Source organism: Centroberyx gerrardi, chromosome 20 (genome assembly GCF_048128805.1).
Source record: "Centroberyx gerrardi isolate f3 chromosome 20, fCenGer3.hap1.cur.20231027, whole genome shotgun sequence".
Classification (NCBI taxonomy): domain Eukaryota; kingdom Metazoa; phylum Chordata; class Actinopteri; order Beryciformes; family Berycidae; genus Centroberyx; species Centroberyx gerrardi.
Window position 1 is genome coordinate 5,359,417 of NC_136016.1, and position 16,219 is coordinate 5,375,635.

Genomic DNA, 16,219 nt, shown 5'->3' on the forward strand with positions numbered 1-16,219 from the left:
GTAAGTAGCTAAACTAATTCCGAGTTGTTTGAATGACAAAAATCTGTTCAGAATTACGTGCGGGATCTTACTGAATAGCCTACTTCCTCTCGCAAAGGACTCACAAAGCGAGTGTGGTGCCGTAGGCAGCGAAAACCCGAGACTTACATTTCAAATCGTAACCTTTGATTGACTGGTGATAAAAACATAATTGACACAAGGAATTAACAATCAGACTTTGCGGATTACAGAGAAATTTGAATGACAGAAATCTGTTCAGAATTCCGCACGGGATCCATGGTTATCAACCTGCCTGCTGTGCGCACGGCGCCAGAGGAGAGGAGGAGACGCTGTGCCGCTGCTGACTGAGATGTGAATATGTATCGATCACAGTGATTGATACATAAGGTTTAAGGTTACAATGTTATAATACATATAACATTCTGATTATCACACCAAATAGCTTACTCCCCACCCCAATTATATAAAAAAAAAAAAAGACGTTAGGCTATATCTCTGACCATGAGAGCGGCCGGCCCGAGGAGTGCAGCCCATTATGTAAACAAACACACATGGCTCATGTGTTTTGCGTCATCGATCGGTTTTTGCAATCGGCGACTATAAAGCATTATCGGAATTCTCCGATCTCATATTTATACTGAATATCGGCCGATTCCGATTGCTGGCCGATCGATCGCGGCATCCCTAGTATCCACTCTTATCTTGTGTGCAAGTCTCTTATCTGCCTGTCCTTGATGTACTGTGTAGGCAGCACAGGTGCCAGACTTTGCTCCGGCGGTGTAAGGAATGTTTTGGACGTCGGTCTGAGAGAATTCCGCACATGTCTTCCATTCAGAGCGACGCTTTGAAGTGACCCGCTTAGCCGTAAAGACTGTCAGTCCGGGACCAAGAGCCTTGTGGCTTGTGGCAGTCTGCCTGGAGGATAGCCGGGCTTGACAGGCCTTGGCCCGAGTCAATACTTCACAAATGCTCAGAATGAAGAAGAAGAAGAAGAAGAGACTGCCCCAGTTTCCATCAGCCCTAATGATGAATCATGCGTTTTTCTTTGAAGCGTAATAAACGTCCGGCCTATTAAATGAGTAAATCGTGAATAATCGTTACGTAATGCAAATCATCTGACTTCGTTTTAGCGCTTATCTTCAAAACAATACGACCCTTCACATTCGGGCCGCGATCAAAAGCCGCACTCTGAGCAGAGAGAATAAGCCGAGCCATATCTCATGTCCCATACCTCCTAATCATCCTCTGAACTGGCTGTGGACCCCAGCTCAGCACTTCAGATTTACTGGTTGCTTGTGTATCTGTGAACTTTTGCACTGGCCCTGCCGGTGAACTCCCCCCCCCCGTCTCTCTGGGTGTGTGTGTGTTTGTGTCTGATAGGATTCACCCTGCCACCTCTCCAGCTTGTGACTCGCTCGCTCGCTTCTTCTTCTTCTTTTTCTTTTTTGTCCAACTACCGCTTCACTTCGCTTTCCTCTACCCCTCCTCTTCCATGTCTTTATGGAAAAGTCTGTGTGGTCTCCCTCGGTGTGGGATATTAAACTCAGCAAGTATGAGCTCTCTCTGTCTCTCTCTCTCTCCCTCTCTCCCTCTCTCTCTCTCTCTCTCTCTCTCTCTCTCTCTCCCTCTCACCCTGCTCATTATCTGTTCTCAGGACTCTGGGGGAGGCTTGGGCCCAGTTGAAGAAGAGCCTGACCGACGAAGCCGAGGTTCACCTGAAGTTCTCCTCAAAGGTAATTCGACACATTTTTTCCCCCCGTCTAATTAGCATTAACCTGTTTGATCTCCGTACCTAAGATGATATTCCTCGCATATCTGTAGAGAGAGTGTCATTACAGCGTGTCTTCTGACGCACTTAAGAGTAAAAGGGAGCCAGGAAGATCTGCGTAATGCTTATCAGGATAATATTCTAATTCAAAATCAAGTGCAGTAATTGAAAATCTCAGTTTGTTGCCACTTGGATAAATGCAAACTTGAGTTTTTCTCAATTTTTTAAATGTTTGTTTTTTTTTCTTTTTAAATATTTAGTCTCAGACTCTAAACTTGGGCATTTTGCACAAAATGTTAGATGGGACGGTTTCCTCCATTAACCAATAAGAAGCAAGTCTAGCCTGTTCTTAGTGTCTTAGACCAAATTTATTTTCATTTATTCAAGCAAAAAAGGGGAAAAAAGTCTCAATTTTGCATTTATCCATGAGGCAACAAATTGAGATTTTACAACATTGCACTAAATTTTCCATTTCAAGCCTTACACAGACCTAGGAAGTCATTATTGTATATTGAAATCATACAAAATTCCTGACTAAATATTCACCGTGGGCTTTGCAGGCTGCAGAACTGAATCTGCTGAAATGTTTTTACATAGTAAAGTAGGTCCTGATGGCTCTGCGGGCTGAAGCGCATACCATGTACAGTCAGCGCTGCGGGTTTGAATCTGGCTCATACTTTTCATCGCGTGTCATGTCTCATTTCCCCTTCTCTCCCAAATCTGCAGTTTCTCTCCTCTGCACTGGGTAGCAGGGTCGCATGCGAGTCGCTAGAGAGAGCGTCCCGTAACTGGAAAGGTCTTTGGTTTGATCCCCGCAACTGCTGTTTATCCTGTTAAAGTCTCCTTGAGTTCCCCTACATGCTCAATCTGGATAAGAGCTTCATCTAAATGCATAAAATTCCTAAAAAAGCTAGTTTAATTGCTCTTAATTGAGACTCATACCGCGGGTCGATGCTGTGAAAAGTGCAGGGCGAGTTTATCTTGGCGGAGAGCTGGAGATAAAGAGAGGGAAGAAGAAGGAAAGAGGTTGGGATTACAGCTGGACGGCTGGAGGAAACCGCGGCGGTGATGTTATCCTCTGGGGGAACGGAGATGCACAGATGTGCGGCGCTGCTCCAGGTTTAGGGAGGAGAGCGAAGGATATGAATGGAAATGAAGGATGGTTTCTAATGCGGCTACAGGGAGGGAGTTGTAGATCTGATTCATCATGGACCTCTACCACAGTGCCTTGTAAGGAATCACGATATGACCAGTCATTTGTTACACATTTTACTTTTCTGATCCTCTTTACAGCCCCAAAATCCTCTGTTGCCTTCAAGAAAATCGGGATAAGTCAGTTCCCAGGAAGCCAAACAGCGTCGATGGCCAATGTTCTTGTGTTTTGGCTCCGTAAAAATTAAACTAGTGGGAATACTTTCACCCCAAAGTCAACTTTTCTATCATTTCTCATCTAAACTAGCTCAGAGCGAGAGGATGATGACATGCTGACGAAAACGAACTGGAGGGAACAGCCTTATCGTGATTTTTGGATAATTCATCTACAATCTGACAATTCGAGGGTTTACGATAACAAAAGCGATAACTGTACTATCATTACCGGGGCTGAAATAGTAATTTGTTCCACTACTTGTTAGTGGGAAAGGAAATAATATGACTTGAACACTGTTACCACACGACACCGTACACAAGAGTTATCTGCATCTGGATTTATATGATTCTCCCTCCATATTTATTCTTTTCAGATGTCAGAAAACTCAAAGTAATCAAAAGTTGTGCATGCTTTTGGACAGCGAACACGATGCTTCAGGATCACTGAATGACACCGAATTGAAATTCAGCTGCATGCTATATTGAATCATTAGTTATTTTTTCATCCTACTGCACACTGGGGAAATAGAATAGAATTGCAGTTCTGAATGGAAATGACTTTTCAGAGGCATTCCTTTCTCTATTTGTCCCGTCATAAACTTCTTGTCCTCATATGACACCGTGCAACTGAATTTAATAAGCCGAGAGTCAAAGACGATACTGATCTACTTCATTTTCATTCGAGAGAAGAGGCAAATTGATTATTTCGTCTCTGACAGCTCCGTCGGATCAACAAGCTCTTACTTGACACCGCTTTCGCTGCCGAGTGCAAAGCTTTGATCTACATTTTCCTGAAATTTGCGTTTGCATGTGAACTTAAAAGGTGCTCTTCCGCTGATGAGTGCTCCGCTGTTTGCTTTTATTTGGGGTGTTGCAGCTCCAGAGTGAGGTGGAGAAGCCCCTGCTGACGTTCAGAGACAACTTCAAGAAGGACATGAAGAGGTTCGACCACCACATCGCCGACCTACGGAAGCAGCTGGTGGGCCGCTACGCAGCGGTGGAGAAGGTACACACACACACACACACACACAGGGAAAGTCACAGCCAGAGTAATGCAATAAAGTTTGCTCCTTGCACTTGGCAGCGGCAGAAATTCAGGAATCTTCTCGCCGGTGATTAAAATTCCACATCTCTTCCCTAAGTAGACGAGCATTTCCCGTCCCCCGGAATGTTTCTCCGCTTCTATATATAATGAACAGCGGTCCGAAGCCTTCAGCGGCCGCGGATCCTGTCGCACGTCATCCGTCATCTGAGCACAAAAAAATAGTTTCCCCTCTGATTAACTCCTCTAATCTAATCTGATGTACAATTCAGCGTTGAGCAGGAAAGGAACTGAGATATCGGCCACGTTGGCTGTCATAAGGCAGCTGCGTTTGGTGTTGTTGCAATGACTCCTAACTTTAATAGTTATGTATAATGTGCTTTATTTGCGTGCCAGCAGCCATTCTGTGAAAGTTTTATTCACTCACTTCAGTCCTTTGTCCCCTGTTAGGCCCGCAAAGCTCTGGCCGACAGACAGAAGGACCTGGAGTTGAAGACTCAGCAGCTGGAGATCAAACTGAGCAACAAGATCGAAGAAGACATCAAGAAGGCCCGCAGGAAATCCACACAAGCAGGTCAGAGCCGGGGGGTGGAGGGGGTCAAAGGTCAAACCACAGGTCGCGGCGGGGTCGTGGTCTCACTCAGGTGTTTGTTATTTAGGGAGGAGGGGCCGCTTTAAATAAATAACTTCACTTTTTTTCATGCAGGAATTCATTGTTGTTCACCTGAATTTTATTCTTGTCAGGGTGGAAAAGCCTCTGAAACAGCATTTAGACACTAAAACGCTCCATTGAAACTAATGCTACTGAGTTTCTTTTAGGGCTTCTTAAGGCAGAATGACCCACTGCACCTATTTAATGGGAGGCAAACTCTGGGTTAATTTACAGACATTTTGAACAATTAAATGAATATATAAAATCTGCAAAGACAATTTCACTGCAGATTTTACAGACATTTTCTCCATCATATCAGAGATGATACTGACTGGCTGACATCCAATATCGGTATGAACACAGCAGTGGTACTCTGTATAACAGCTATGTGCATCTGGACTTCATCATTCAGCCTATAAAAGTTGCCCCCCCAGATTTATGACTTTCCCTTATCACAAATCTCCAGGTAATCAGCGGTGGTTTGTGTCCGGGGTTGCGCACCATATCGCTTCCAATCTGATTACTCTGACAGCAGGAACACATACAGTTTGGTAAATGTTTACCTACTGGACATTTAAGCCGTAACCCCCCTTCTTTACCCCTCCGTTTGACCGGTGAATCTGAGATGCTGTGTTTGTCTTTTTTCTATGAGTCATGGGGCTTTATCAGCAGTTTCAGCCACACTGGGGAGTTTCTAATGGAGGAGTGGAAGAGGAGGGGGGGGGGGGGGGGTCAGAAACATTCTCTGCTCCGCTAGTCTGCGTTCACACCAGACTGACAGAGAGGCGTGGGCGTGGGCTATCTCCACAGCCCTCTGGGGGGACTGTTTGGCAGCAACACACACACACACACACACATGGTCAAGCCACAGTCTCGCTGCAAAACTCTCTATCCTAACAAGTCATTTAGTCTATTACTGAGTCTTAGAATCTGGATTTTCTTAAAATAAGTGGGAAAAATCTGCCAACAGGATGAGATAATTTCACTTGTTTCCAAATTTCATATTGATATTGACACAGGAAAATTCCTGAAACACGTGAAATTGCATTGGAAACAAGTGGAAGTATCTGTCTACATTTGCAGAATTTCTCACTTGTTTTAACAAAAATAAGATTTTAAGACTGAATATGAGACTAAATTGGAAATTTTTTGCCATGCATATTCACACACACATAGTCACTCTCTCATTTGAAACTGGGTTAGCCATTGAAAAGTGTAGAACCGCGTGTTAGACGGGTGAGAGGGGGAAAAAGAGTTGAGATGGAAAAGCAGCATGAGAGGGAGCCAGGTCGCTCCGGTAAAAGTTTTTTAAGAGGTGTGTGACTCGAGAGTAAACAGATGTAGGCCCTCCACCGGAGTGTGATGTCATGACTCGACCAGGCACAGCCACACGCTCGCACACACACACACACAGACACACACAAGCATCAATCCTTGATCCTAACGCACCCCGACTCGTACACACACAGTCATCCCTCCTCCGTGCGGCTTATGCAACCAGGGAGAAAAACAGCAGCAGTTGTTGACGGTGTCTGGCTGCCAGTGATGACTGCAGTGTGAGGGAGGCAGGAGAGGAGACCCGTGCCAAAAAAAACGCAAAGGCACGGCATCTGTCTGGTCACAACAAAGAGTCATTATCACTTTCTCATCTCTCTACACACCATTTTAGTAATTTATGCCTCCTTACACCGGGGATTCCCTAACTTTTTCAAAACAGATCTACATTAGAGCATGATCTCCCATTTGACACAGTAAGATTTTTGTTATCAGATACAGAATTATGTAACTGTCTATACTGTAGGTGGGGAGAGAACAATGGGTGAAGTGAAACTTATCATCAAAACACTTATACATTGTGCTAATCCCTAGGGTGTGACATAATACTATTCATAATGCATAAACTGTTCCTCGTTTTGCTGGGGACCCCCTTGGAACCCCCTCAGGGACCTCTGGTGGTCCCCAGGCCCCACTTTGAGAAACCGTACTAGCCGCAAGCTATTTAGCGTTAGAAGAAGAATAAAAAAAAGAAGAATACAGTCTTAATTTGGATACAGCAGCAGACTTTAAGCCACCTGGAAGATTCAGTGTCATCAACAGAAGGGCAATGTGATCAACATAATTTCCTCTCTCTGATCTAATCTTATAGATGATTAGTTTTTTTTGTTTTTTTTTCTTGGGCAGCAGGATACAGGCAGTAAATATTAATGAAAGTCCAGATTAGACCATGTCTTGTATCATTGCTTATGGTATTAAAATGAAATCTATATCTATCCAATTAGATTGTCTGGACTGTTTTGGATAATCGAATCAGCGGAGTGAGGTGGAGGCGATGTGGATCTTTGTGTGTGTGTGTGTGTGTGTGTGTGTGTGTGTGTGTTTGTTTGAATAGTAGTGCTCATTGTGAATATTTGGATATGAGCCCCACCTAGTGGAGATATTGCGCAATAGCCATTTTACATTACATTTTATATCTAGAGAAACTTTCAATGTGCAGGTAGGGTTTGAGTGTTTTGCACACTTAGAGATGCACTGCTCTCTGTTTTCATGTAGGAGAGTTGCATCTTAATCATCTGTGTATTTGCCCTATAAATGTATGATCATTGTCAGTATCTATGAGCCTAGTCTCTGATTGGCTAGTGCAATATGGCTAAATTACTCTATATATTACAGGTGTGTACTCCCTTCTTTTCTTTTGTTGGTGCACCTTGTTTTTGTTATTCTATCCCATTTTCTACACTTGAGCGCGTCATGTAAATATATATTTTTCTTTTTTTTGCATCAGTAAGTCTCTATGTTGGATTATTCCTTTCATAGCCAGTGTGCGAGTTCTTTTCATCATCTTTCAGCCCACACACTTTGAGATGACCTTTTCGTTACGTGACAATCTGACATACATATACAGTAAATATATTTGTTAGTTAGTTCCACACACTTCTCACTGAGCTACACAGGTCAAACTCTACTACTGGAAAACAGATTGTAACACACACTCGCCTTCCAATATTCTCTCACTATCCTCTTTCAGATTTGTAAGTATTCTGAAGTGCGTAATATGTCCGTAACCACCGTCTTTTTCTTTGCATTAACAGGAGACGAGCTGATGCGCTGCGTCGACCTCTACAACCAGTCCCAGTCCAAATGGTTTGAGGAGATGGTCACCACAAGTCTGGTAAGGAACCATGTCTTTGATTTGTTTTGGATGTGTATGCTGCTGGGGGGGAGGCAGGTTGGTCTGGTGGTTTGGGAGACCATTTAGTTACTGGAGGGTCACAGGTTGGATCCCTATAACAGCCCTCTAATGTGTCCGTTCCTGTTAAAGTCCAGTGGCAAAGATCCCTACTGCTCCTGACCTTTGACCCCTCTGATGAAAGGTGTAAATGTGAATACTTCAGAGGGCAAATAAATAAATGGATAAGATGAGATGAAACCTTAATGATCACTGTGGGGAAGTTGGGTAGTTGCAGCAGCAAATCATAGGATACAGCAAGAAAAAAATAGGGTATAAATAAGAATAAAGAGTAAATGGTGAGCATCAAACATAACACAACTGGTATAATTGCAATTGCAATACTATAAGAGCAGTAGAGCGGACTGAGACAAAGAAAAAATGAATACAATTATTTATATGAAAATATACAAAATCTGAAAATATATACAATTATGCAAATGAGGAAAATCTGAGAGTATGGATATATACAGTAAGTACTATAGTGACTGACTGCTCTAACTTCCTAAATTCCTTGTCATTGTTGAACACTAACCCTACTGCCCTACTGCTTGGTGTAGACAAGAGGCAGACATCTTTGTTTGACTCAGGCATTGAAAACTGACTTTCTCCCCCCTCAGGAGTTGGAGAGGCTGGAGGTGGAGCGGGTGGAGATGATCAGGCAGCATCTGTGTCAGTACACCACCCTACGGCACGAGACCGACATGTTCAACCAAAGTGTAAGTACAACTTTAACTCTACTACAACAACTACTACAAAACTACTGTGTATGTAAAGCCCCTTTGTATTGTGGCCTGGTTTGGCAGCTTAAGCTGAAAGCAATGCACCAAGTTTTTGGGAGATTGTCCCAAAATCATCCATGTGTCCCAGGTGTGCCCAAGATGTGTAAAGATCTTGATGGTGATTAAACGAGCCTATTTATTTGAGGTTCCATTGCAGTGAGCAAGTGCACAAAGGAGCATTCTTTATAGGGACATTAGACATAATGTTAGCATGCATAAAATATAATTTACTGGTAACCCATTGTTCAGTAACTGGTGGTGACTTTCTGAACTGTTGGTTTAATCAACTGTTTATAAATCTTGTGATTTCATGTTTGATTTATTGATAAGTAGTCTTAAGTATTTTCCCCCTAAAATTAACCAGAAATTACCATTTCACTGCTGTTCTTTAAAAAAACATCTCCCGGGGGGGCATGCCCCCGGACCCCTCTACACAGTTGGTGTTCTCGGGGTCTATGCATCTCGACCCCCCCAATGTTCAAACCAAAGTTATGCCCTTGCCTCTACTCATTTTCATAGCTGAGTCACTGTCAAACAATATTAATTCACAGGTAACACTTGACACTAAGAGCAGGGATGTAGTGGAGGGTAAACACACCTAAACTTACTTACTAAACTACTTACTATCCACCTTTATGTATGCAAAATAAAGTTTACCCGCCCTTTTAGAGTGACATGGATCTACTGTATATGAGGTCTATGAGGTGTGGGGGGATAAATTAATGTATTTTTTTTCTTCAGCTTTGTATTTAGCACCACCTCACTAACTAAAAGTGAACTAAAATATGGGCATGTGTGAATGGGATGTAAGTTTGAACATGTCTGGTAAGCAGGTTTGACCTCAGTTAATTCACATTGTCTTAAACGACTTCCATAGCCATGGAAGGTCTGCTGGAGACAAGTAATTTGGACCTATGGTGCCATCTAGCGGGTAGCATGTGTAAAAAGACATTTCCGTTGGGATAGTTGCTGGTGGTATTTCATATTCACACATCATCACTAGAGCACCTTTGTTTTTCTGATGATATATGGTAGTAAAACATTAGGTCTACCTGCGTCGACTTATATTTGATTTGGTGTAGGCTATTACAGTTACTGACTGTAAATTGCTGGGATCCCATTTCCTCTAGGGTATCAAAATTATTAGCTGATAAGCAATGTCATGATCCTACTTGTTAAGTGAGAGCAACTGATACTGTATGGACAGTAGAAATGAAATTCACAGTTGCATATGCTCCTTTTCTTTTATTTGTTTGACAAAGGGATCATGGTGTACTCAAGGATCGGCCTCTGAGGTCCTGACGGAACGTGTCAGTGCCTTTCGGAGACGCTTGAAAAATGCCTTGAACTTTCCCTTCTTCTTGGTCTTTTTGGGCTCGGTTCCATCTGTATTGGAAAAACAAAAGAAAAAGAATAATAGCAGTGATATATTTTCTCATTTTTTTGGTTCCGTATTCCCATCATCTCTTGTTTTACCTTTGTCACATTTAACAGCATCATTGTTCTTCTCTATAGGCTATTACTTACTTTTTTTGGTTTGAAAATGTATCAGATGGTTTGTGTCATTCACATCAACACTATCTGTAACTCACCCAGTGTGGCCACAGCTTCAAGAGCTCCAGATTCCTCCTTAAGAGCGGTTTCTACGCCCTCACCAAGGACTGCTTTCATAGCATTGTTTTTAGCCGGTGTGGAGACATGAGGATCCACAGGTGCAGAGGTGGGAGGGTGTGGTCCAGTGTGATCCTGCTCCACTTTGGCAGAATGCATGTCAATCACTATGGTCATCTTATACCTTGAAGCCGAAGAAGCCGCTTTTGCTTCTACATCTGTGGAGACACAAACATCTGAAGGAGCGTAGGTGAGTCTTGCAGTGGCATCTAGGCCGGCTCTGACATCCTGTTTAGTAGCAAACTTTGCAGCCACCTTTCTTACAAGAGCTTTGCAAGGCTTGGAATTCTTCTTTCCTGACTTTGCTCTGATGAAGGCTAGAGAGTCCGCAGGAGCAAAGCTGAGAAGTTTTGAAATGGCTTCCTGGAATGCTGTGATGGACAACTTAGAGCCAGCCTCCAAAGCCAGTGTGTAGAAGTCACCAATGAAATGTGTGGAGTACCGTATTTCCTCTAATAGTGGCCCGGGCCTTTATTTACCTCAACTGCAGAGGGTACCAGGCCTTTATTGGAAGCAGGCTTATATTAGAGACAGGCCTTTATTTCTAATTCCCTCTGTTTGATAAGTATATTTGCTCATATTTTAGTACGAAGCCTCCTTGTTTTCTGATCTGCTTCTGTTGGGGTACGTTAGGTAGACGTTTTTTTGTTACTGCAATGCATTACGATAATTACGGTAATCGACGACGGCATGCTCCAGAGACTTCCGCCGGCCGAGCCATCTTGTGGCACTTGTACGTTACTACAAACTACAGTTACAAACAGGCACCAGGAGTTTACCAGTATCCACCGTTGTTTGCATGTAAGCTGAAGCTAACTGAAGCTAACTGAACCTGGACACCGATGTGTTCCCGGTGATCCGGCCGAGATTTCGGCGGGGGTCCGGGGCTTGGATCGGGAGGATCAATGCGGGCCGTGGGCGCGGTGGAGAGGCAGCGGCGGAGAGAGGAGACGGACACGGTCCAGCCATATACTAGGTTTTGACCTAGTCTTGTTTCCTTTGTTTTTTCCCCCGGCCTGTATTTGAGACCGGCCTTTATTTGTTCGTGTCGACGACGGCCCCGGCCATTATCGGAGACCCGGCTTTTAATTGACTACAGGCCACTATTAGAGGAAATACGGTATTCATTTAAAGTTGTAATGGTCATGACAGTTGTCCTCAGGGGAGCAGAGGTGGGAATCTGTACAAGGGCTTCTTCTTCCGCTTTGATGGCCTGCTTAGAGGCAACGCCAAATGAGACAGTTGACTATCCTTGCCCTCCAGTGACGTTCCGACATCTTCGGGTTTTCTGCGCCTTCTTTGGCCCGTTAAGATGCTCACCCAGAAGGTATCCGGAGATTTCCGGGGCCGCTACGTTCACGATAAGTTTCCTGAATCAGTCGGCCTCCAAAGGCTCCGTAGATCTGTTCTTTCTTAGGATCGCATCAACTTCTTTTGCTGTTCGCTCAACAATCAGCGACACGTCTCTGTCACAAGACGGTGCATTGAGCACGTTGTCCTCCGCAGTGATGTAAACCCACGGGAAGTAACTGAGAAGGGTCAGCAGATTCTCTGTCAGCGGTTTGACCTTGGTTCCCAGTCTTTCTCTGTCAGCAGGTGATGGAATGAAATGTTCAAAGACACCGTCAAGTATTGCCATGACAGCAGCTGCCTGGACCATTGACGCCCTGGGGAACACTGAGTTCTTTGCTGGTTTGGGCTTCAGACTGTCAGCGGTTGTTTTTAGGTTAAAAAAAAAAAAAGGATTCACAAGTTACACAACCATCAATATACAGTAATAGTCATTGTTATTTATGGTTTCACAAGAAAAAATAATTCTACCTTTCTGTCAAGGAGCTGTTTGAAGTGCTCCTTTTCAATCTCCATTTGAAGCTCCACTGATATTTTTCTGGGTGAAAAGCCGTTTCTGGTGCCATGCCTGTGTAGAACCCAGAGCTTTAACACTCGCTCTCTTTTCATTGATAAACAGCAGTGTCTATACAGGTAGTACACTAGTTTCAGGTTGTTTACTATGCTTACCAAGTCAAGTGGTTGGAGGGTGTCCAACAGTGTCCTGTCAGTCATTCCAATGCACCTACATGTGAAAATGAACTGTCACATTTCACATTTTCAAATGTGTCACTGTCTGCCCAGAGAATCTGCAGTCTCTCCATACTTTATCTTCCATCAAAGTTTTTTCTTATTTACTTATCGACAAAGACGGTCTCCTCCCTGAGCCATTTTCCTAGCTCTTTGATTTTTTCTTGAGGTAGACGCGCTTCGAAGCCAGGAACCTCTTTACACGTTTCTGCAGAGAGAGACATTTGGTTACAACCTCAGTGAAGGCACGGTCATGTTTATTCAGCAAAAGTGACTGTCCTTACCTCGGTCAAGAAACTGTTTTCCTTCCATCCAGGACCCTCCATGCTCTTGGGTTGGAAGGAGTCTCAAAATGCTATTCACTGACAGGCACAGAGTGACATGAAGCTAATCCAAAATGAAGTATTTTAAAATGTTCGCGGAAATAATTCAGGTCTAATTCAGAACTGCAAATGATGCGGCCGTTGCTATGGTTACCCAGCTATTTTTTCCCTTCACATGAGGCGCGGTGAGCGGCGCGTGCGGCTCCCGTGTAAAAAGCCCAAGGCTGATTGGCAACTGACAGAAATAGATCTGATCCATTTCTAAAAAACATGTTGTTCTCCATTGTATAGCTGCTTGCTTCTGTACTTTTGATAAGGCTAGGCTTCTCATGGAAAACACACTAGCTTCAGCTGTTTATTACACCATGTCATGATGACCTTTGAACTGCTTTCTGCTGACCTTTAGATAGAAAGTGGTCTAAAAGCATTTAGTTCTTGATTTTTACAAATAGGCCTATGTCCCAGTCCCCGGTAGATCATTTACTCCTCTGCCCGCCTCAGAGTGTCTAACCTGGGGAGTAAAAGAACCAGGGACTCGTTTATTGCCACTGCAGTTAGAATGCTAAATTTGTATGAAATGGTGCAGTGCCTTATGCTACAGTACCTTATGCCCTGATCAGTGACTTTTTATTGCACTCTATCGAGCTATTGATTCTTGTCTGGTCATATAAACTGATGTTGGTCTATATGCATATTAGTTGTTACTATTTGTTATGTGTTTTATTATGCTTTTACTGTATGTGATGTGTCTTTATTGTGTATTTTTACTACAAACTGTCTGCAAGCCAAATTTCCCTTACGGGACAATAAAGTTGAATTGAATTGAAACTAGTACCACCACCATTACACCAGTAGAGGGAACCCAAGACTTGCTTTACAAAGGTTCAACAAGCAAGCAGGTTTTATGCACATCCAGATTGTCTTCACATAGATATAGTTGTGGCTAACATGGGCAGAGGCTATCTGACAAATGCCATGTTTGCTTGAATTATTATATTATTATTATTATTACTATTATCATATTGTCAACAGTTTATCAGTCAGCAGAATTTCCTTCGTCTTCCTGTTGCTTTTCTCAGAGTGTCACACTTTGGCCTTGGACACACTGTGACCAACAGCAGGGCCTCCACTCACTGTGAGGCTGGGATCACACTAAATCCATGATTCATTTATGTTACTGAAAATTGTGTGCAGACGTCTACACACTGATCCCCTGGCTGAAACATAATGCATTGAAACTGAGTAGACATGGGGATTGATTGTAGTATTACAACTTACATTGTTATTGCAAGTTCGATTCACTAATGAAATGTTTTCATCATTAAAACTTCAGAGAGCTAGTAAAAAACTGTGACAGACAATATGCGTTCTATTTAACATGCATAATCAGTGCATTAGTAGAAAAATCTAACTGCTAATCCATCTGCAATGGAAAGATACAGCAGTGGCAGATTCTCTTGTTTGAAATGAATGAACTTCATTGGAAAGTAATGCATTTAACACATTAAGTGTGATCAGGATAAATCTGCAGTTATTTCCTAGCATCGACTCTTCAGGTATGGAATGAATTTTGTCCAGTTACTATAATGCAAAGAAATGTAGGATCACAAAATTTTAATTTGAAATAATGCAATTAAATTTGATATTTCCAATTTGATATTTCCATTGGTTCAGTCTCTCTCAGATTGCAATTTAGTCACTGGACAAAAATCATTCCATATTCAGGGCTTCTAAGAGATAAACATGTGAGGTTATCATCCAAACAGAGGCAAGCAAATGAGATGTTGGGATATTTTTGACGCCCAACTGACTGCTGTTTTGTTGTGTGTCCAGACGATGGAGCCGGTGGACCAGCTGCTGCAGAGCGTGGACCCGGCCAAAGACCGGGAGCTGTGGGTCCGGGAGCACAAGACCGGAGAGATCAGGCCGGTGGACATAGAGATCTAACCTCCGTGCCGTCTTCGACCCAGAGCACACAGACATGCACACACTGACCCTGGAGGTGGAACGGTGGATTACATCTCTCTGGGCTTTGGGAGCATCAGCGTTTGACTCCTAACGAACTTGAGAGACGATCGGTCGGCGCCCGCTGACTACTGCTGGGAGCGATGACAGTATTTTGGGGATTTTGTGAGAACTTATGGATGAATTAAGATGTCAGATATTCAGCGTGATGCGTCTTTCGTTATGCAACCTCGGCACAAGAGAACGGAAACGATGAGAATCTGAATCCCGTGCCAGCGGATTCTCAGGTGAGGCGAGCGATCAAGAAGCAACGTGGGGCGACGATGAACATTTCATACCTGTAAATATGAAATAGTTTTATGTATACGCAGTGGCACAAAGCGGCTGTTTGTGTGTGCTTTCTGCTCTGTGAGGTAATTCTAATTCAGTCGTGTATAGATACACTTCATAACTGTAAATTGTTGGCAAAGATGATTTAACGGATGCTGCTAATGAATCAGCAAAATGCATTCTGACCAAAAGTATTACGATACTAGTATACACTATGTGCAGTTATTGTTAAATTCTGCATGCTCTAAAATTGCAAATCTGACCACATCTCATAGGTAAATATGGTGTCTGCTCATTCATCACATCTGGAAAAAAGGATCTAGATCTAATGTTCAAACTCACTTCCTTCATTGCTGTTCCATCATTCCTATAAGAATTATTAATTAGCCAATTGCACTTTATACCCAAATTGTTTTTATTGAATATACTGTAGATTGTTGTTAACATGGATTGAGTGTTCGAGAGAGAGTCGATTAATTTGAGCTTACTTGTTACGCTTCTTTTGGCTACTATTGGAATTGAAAGTGTTTGTGAGAAGATTCCTGATGTAAATACATAAGAGATGTGTGATTTGCTATAGAAGTGGCTAGAATGAAGGATGTAAAATAGAGTAACATAGTGGAATCTTCAGCAGATGCTACACAGAAAGCTGGTACAGATAATATATGATATGAATTCCACACCATGTGTCTTTTTCTATATGCAATAGAAATGACAGCGCTCTTGAATAAGCATATTCTGCAGCTCCTGGAAACATGAGTCAGATATTCCGCCGTCGCTCGAGTTGGATTCAGTGTCAGTGCTGCCGCCTGCAGAAGCTTCATGTTGTACAAAATGGTCTTTCACAGCTGTATCTGGTCCAGTGTTACCGCTCAGTATCACTGGACCATTGAGAGGAGAGGAGTGAGACATTTTTGTACGCTAATTGCAAAAAGGTTGGCATTTTTCATTAATAAAATGAAAATACATATGTTAAAACTCTGTCTTTCCAGTTTCATATTACAGCATGACTG

The 16,219-nt window shown here is 42.9% G+C and overlaps 1 protein-coding gene across 2 annotated transcripts in view; it reads left to right on the forward strand.

Annotated features, from left to right (window-relative positions):
• The window catches only part of gas7b (growth arrest-specific 7b), a 48,973-nt gene extending 32,754 nt beyond the window's left edge, over positions 1 to 16,219 (forward strand). For both annotated transcript variants that reach the window (XM_078290689.1, XM_078290690.1), the window contains 6 exons: positions 1,655 to 1,733; positions 4,014 to 4,142; positions 4,629 to 4,752; positions 7,920 to 7,999; positions 8,677 to 8,775; positions 14,745 to 16,219. In XM_078290689.1, coding sequence (XP_078146815.1) covers positions 1,655 to 1,733; positions 4,014 to 4,142; positions 4,629 to 4,752; positions 7,920 to 7,999; positions 8,677 to 8,775; positions 14,745 to 14,858 — 625 coding nt within the window. In that variant the 3' untranslated portion in view covers positions 14,859 to 16,219. The remainder of the gene's footprint in view (positions 1 to 1,654; positions 1,734 to 4,013; positions 4,143 to 4,628; positions 4,753 to 7,919; positions 8,000 to 8,676; positions 8,776 to 14,744) is intronic.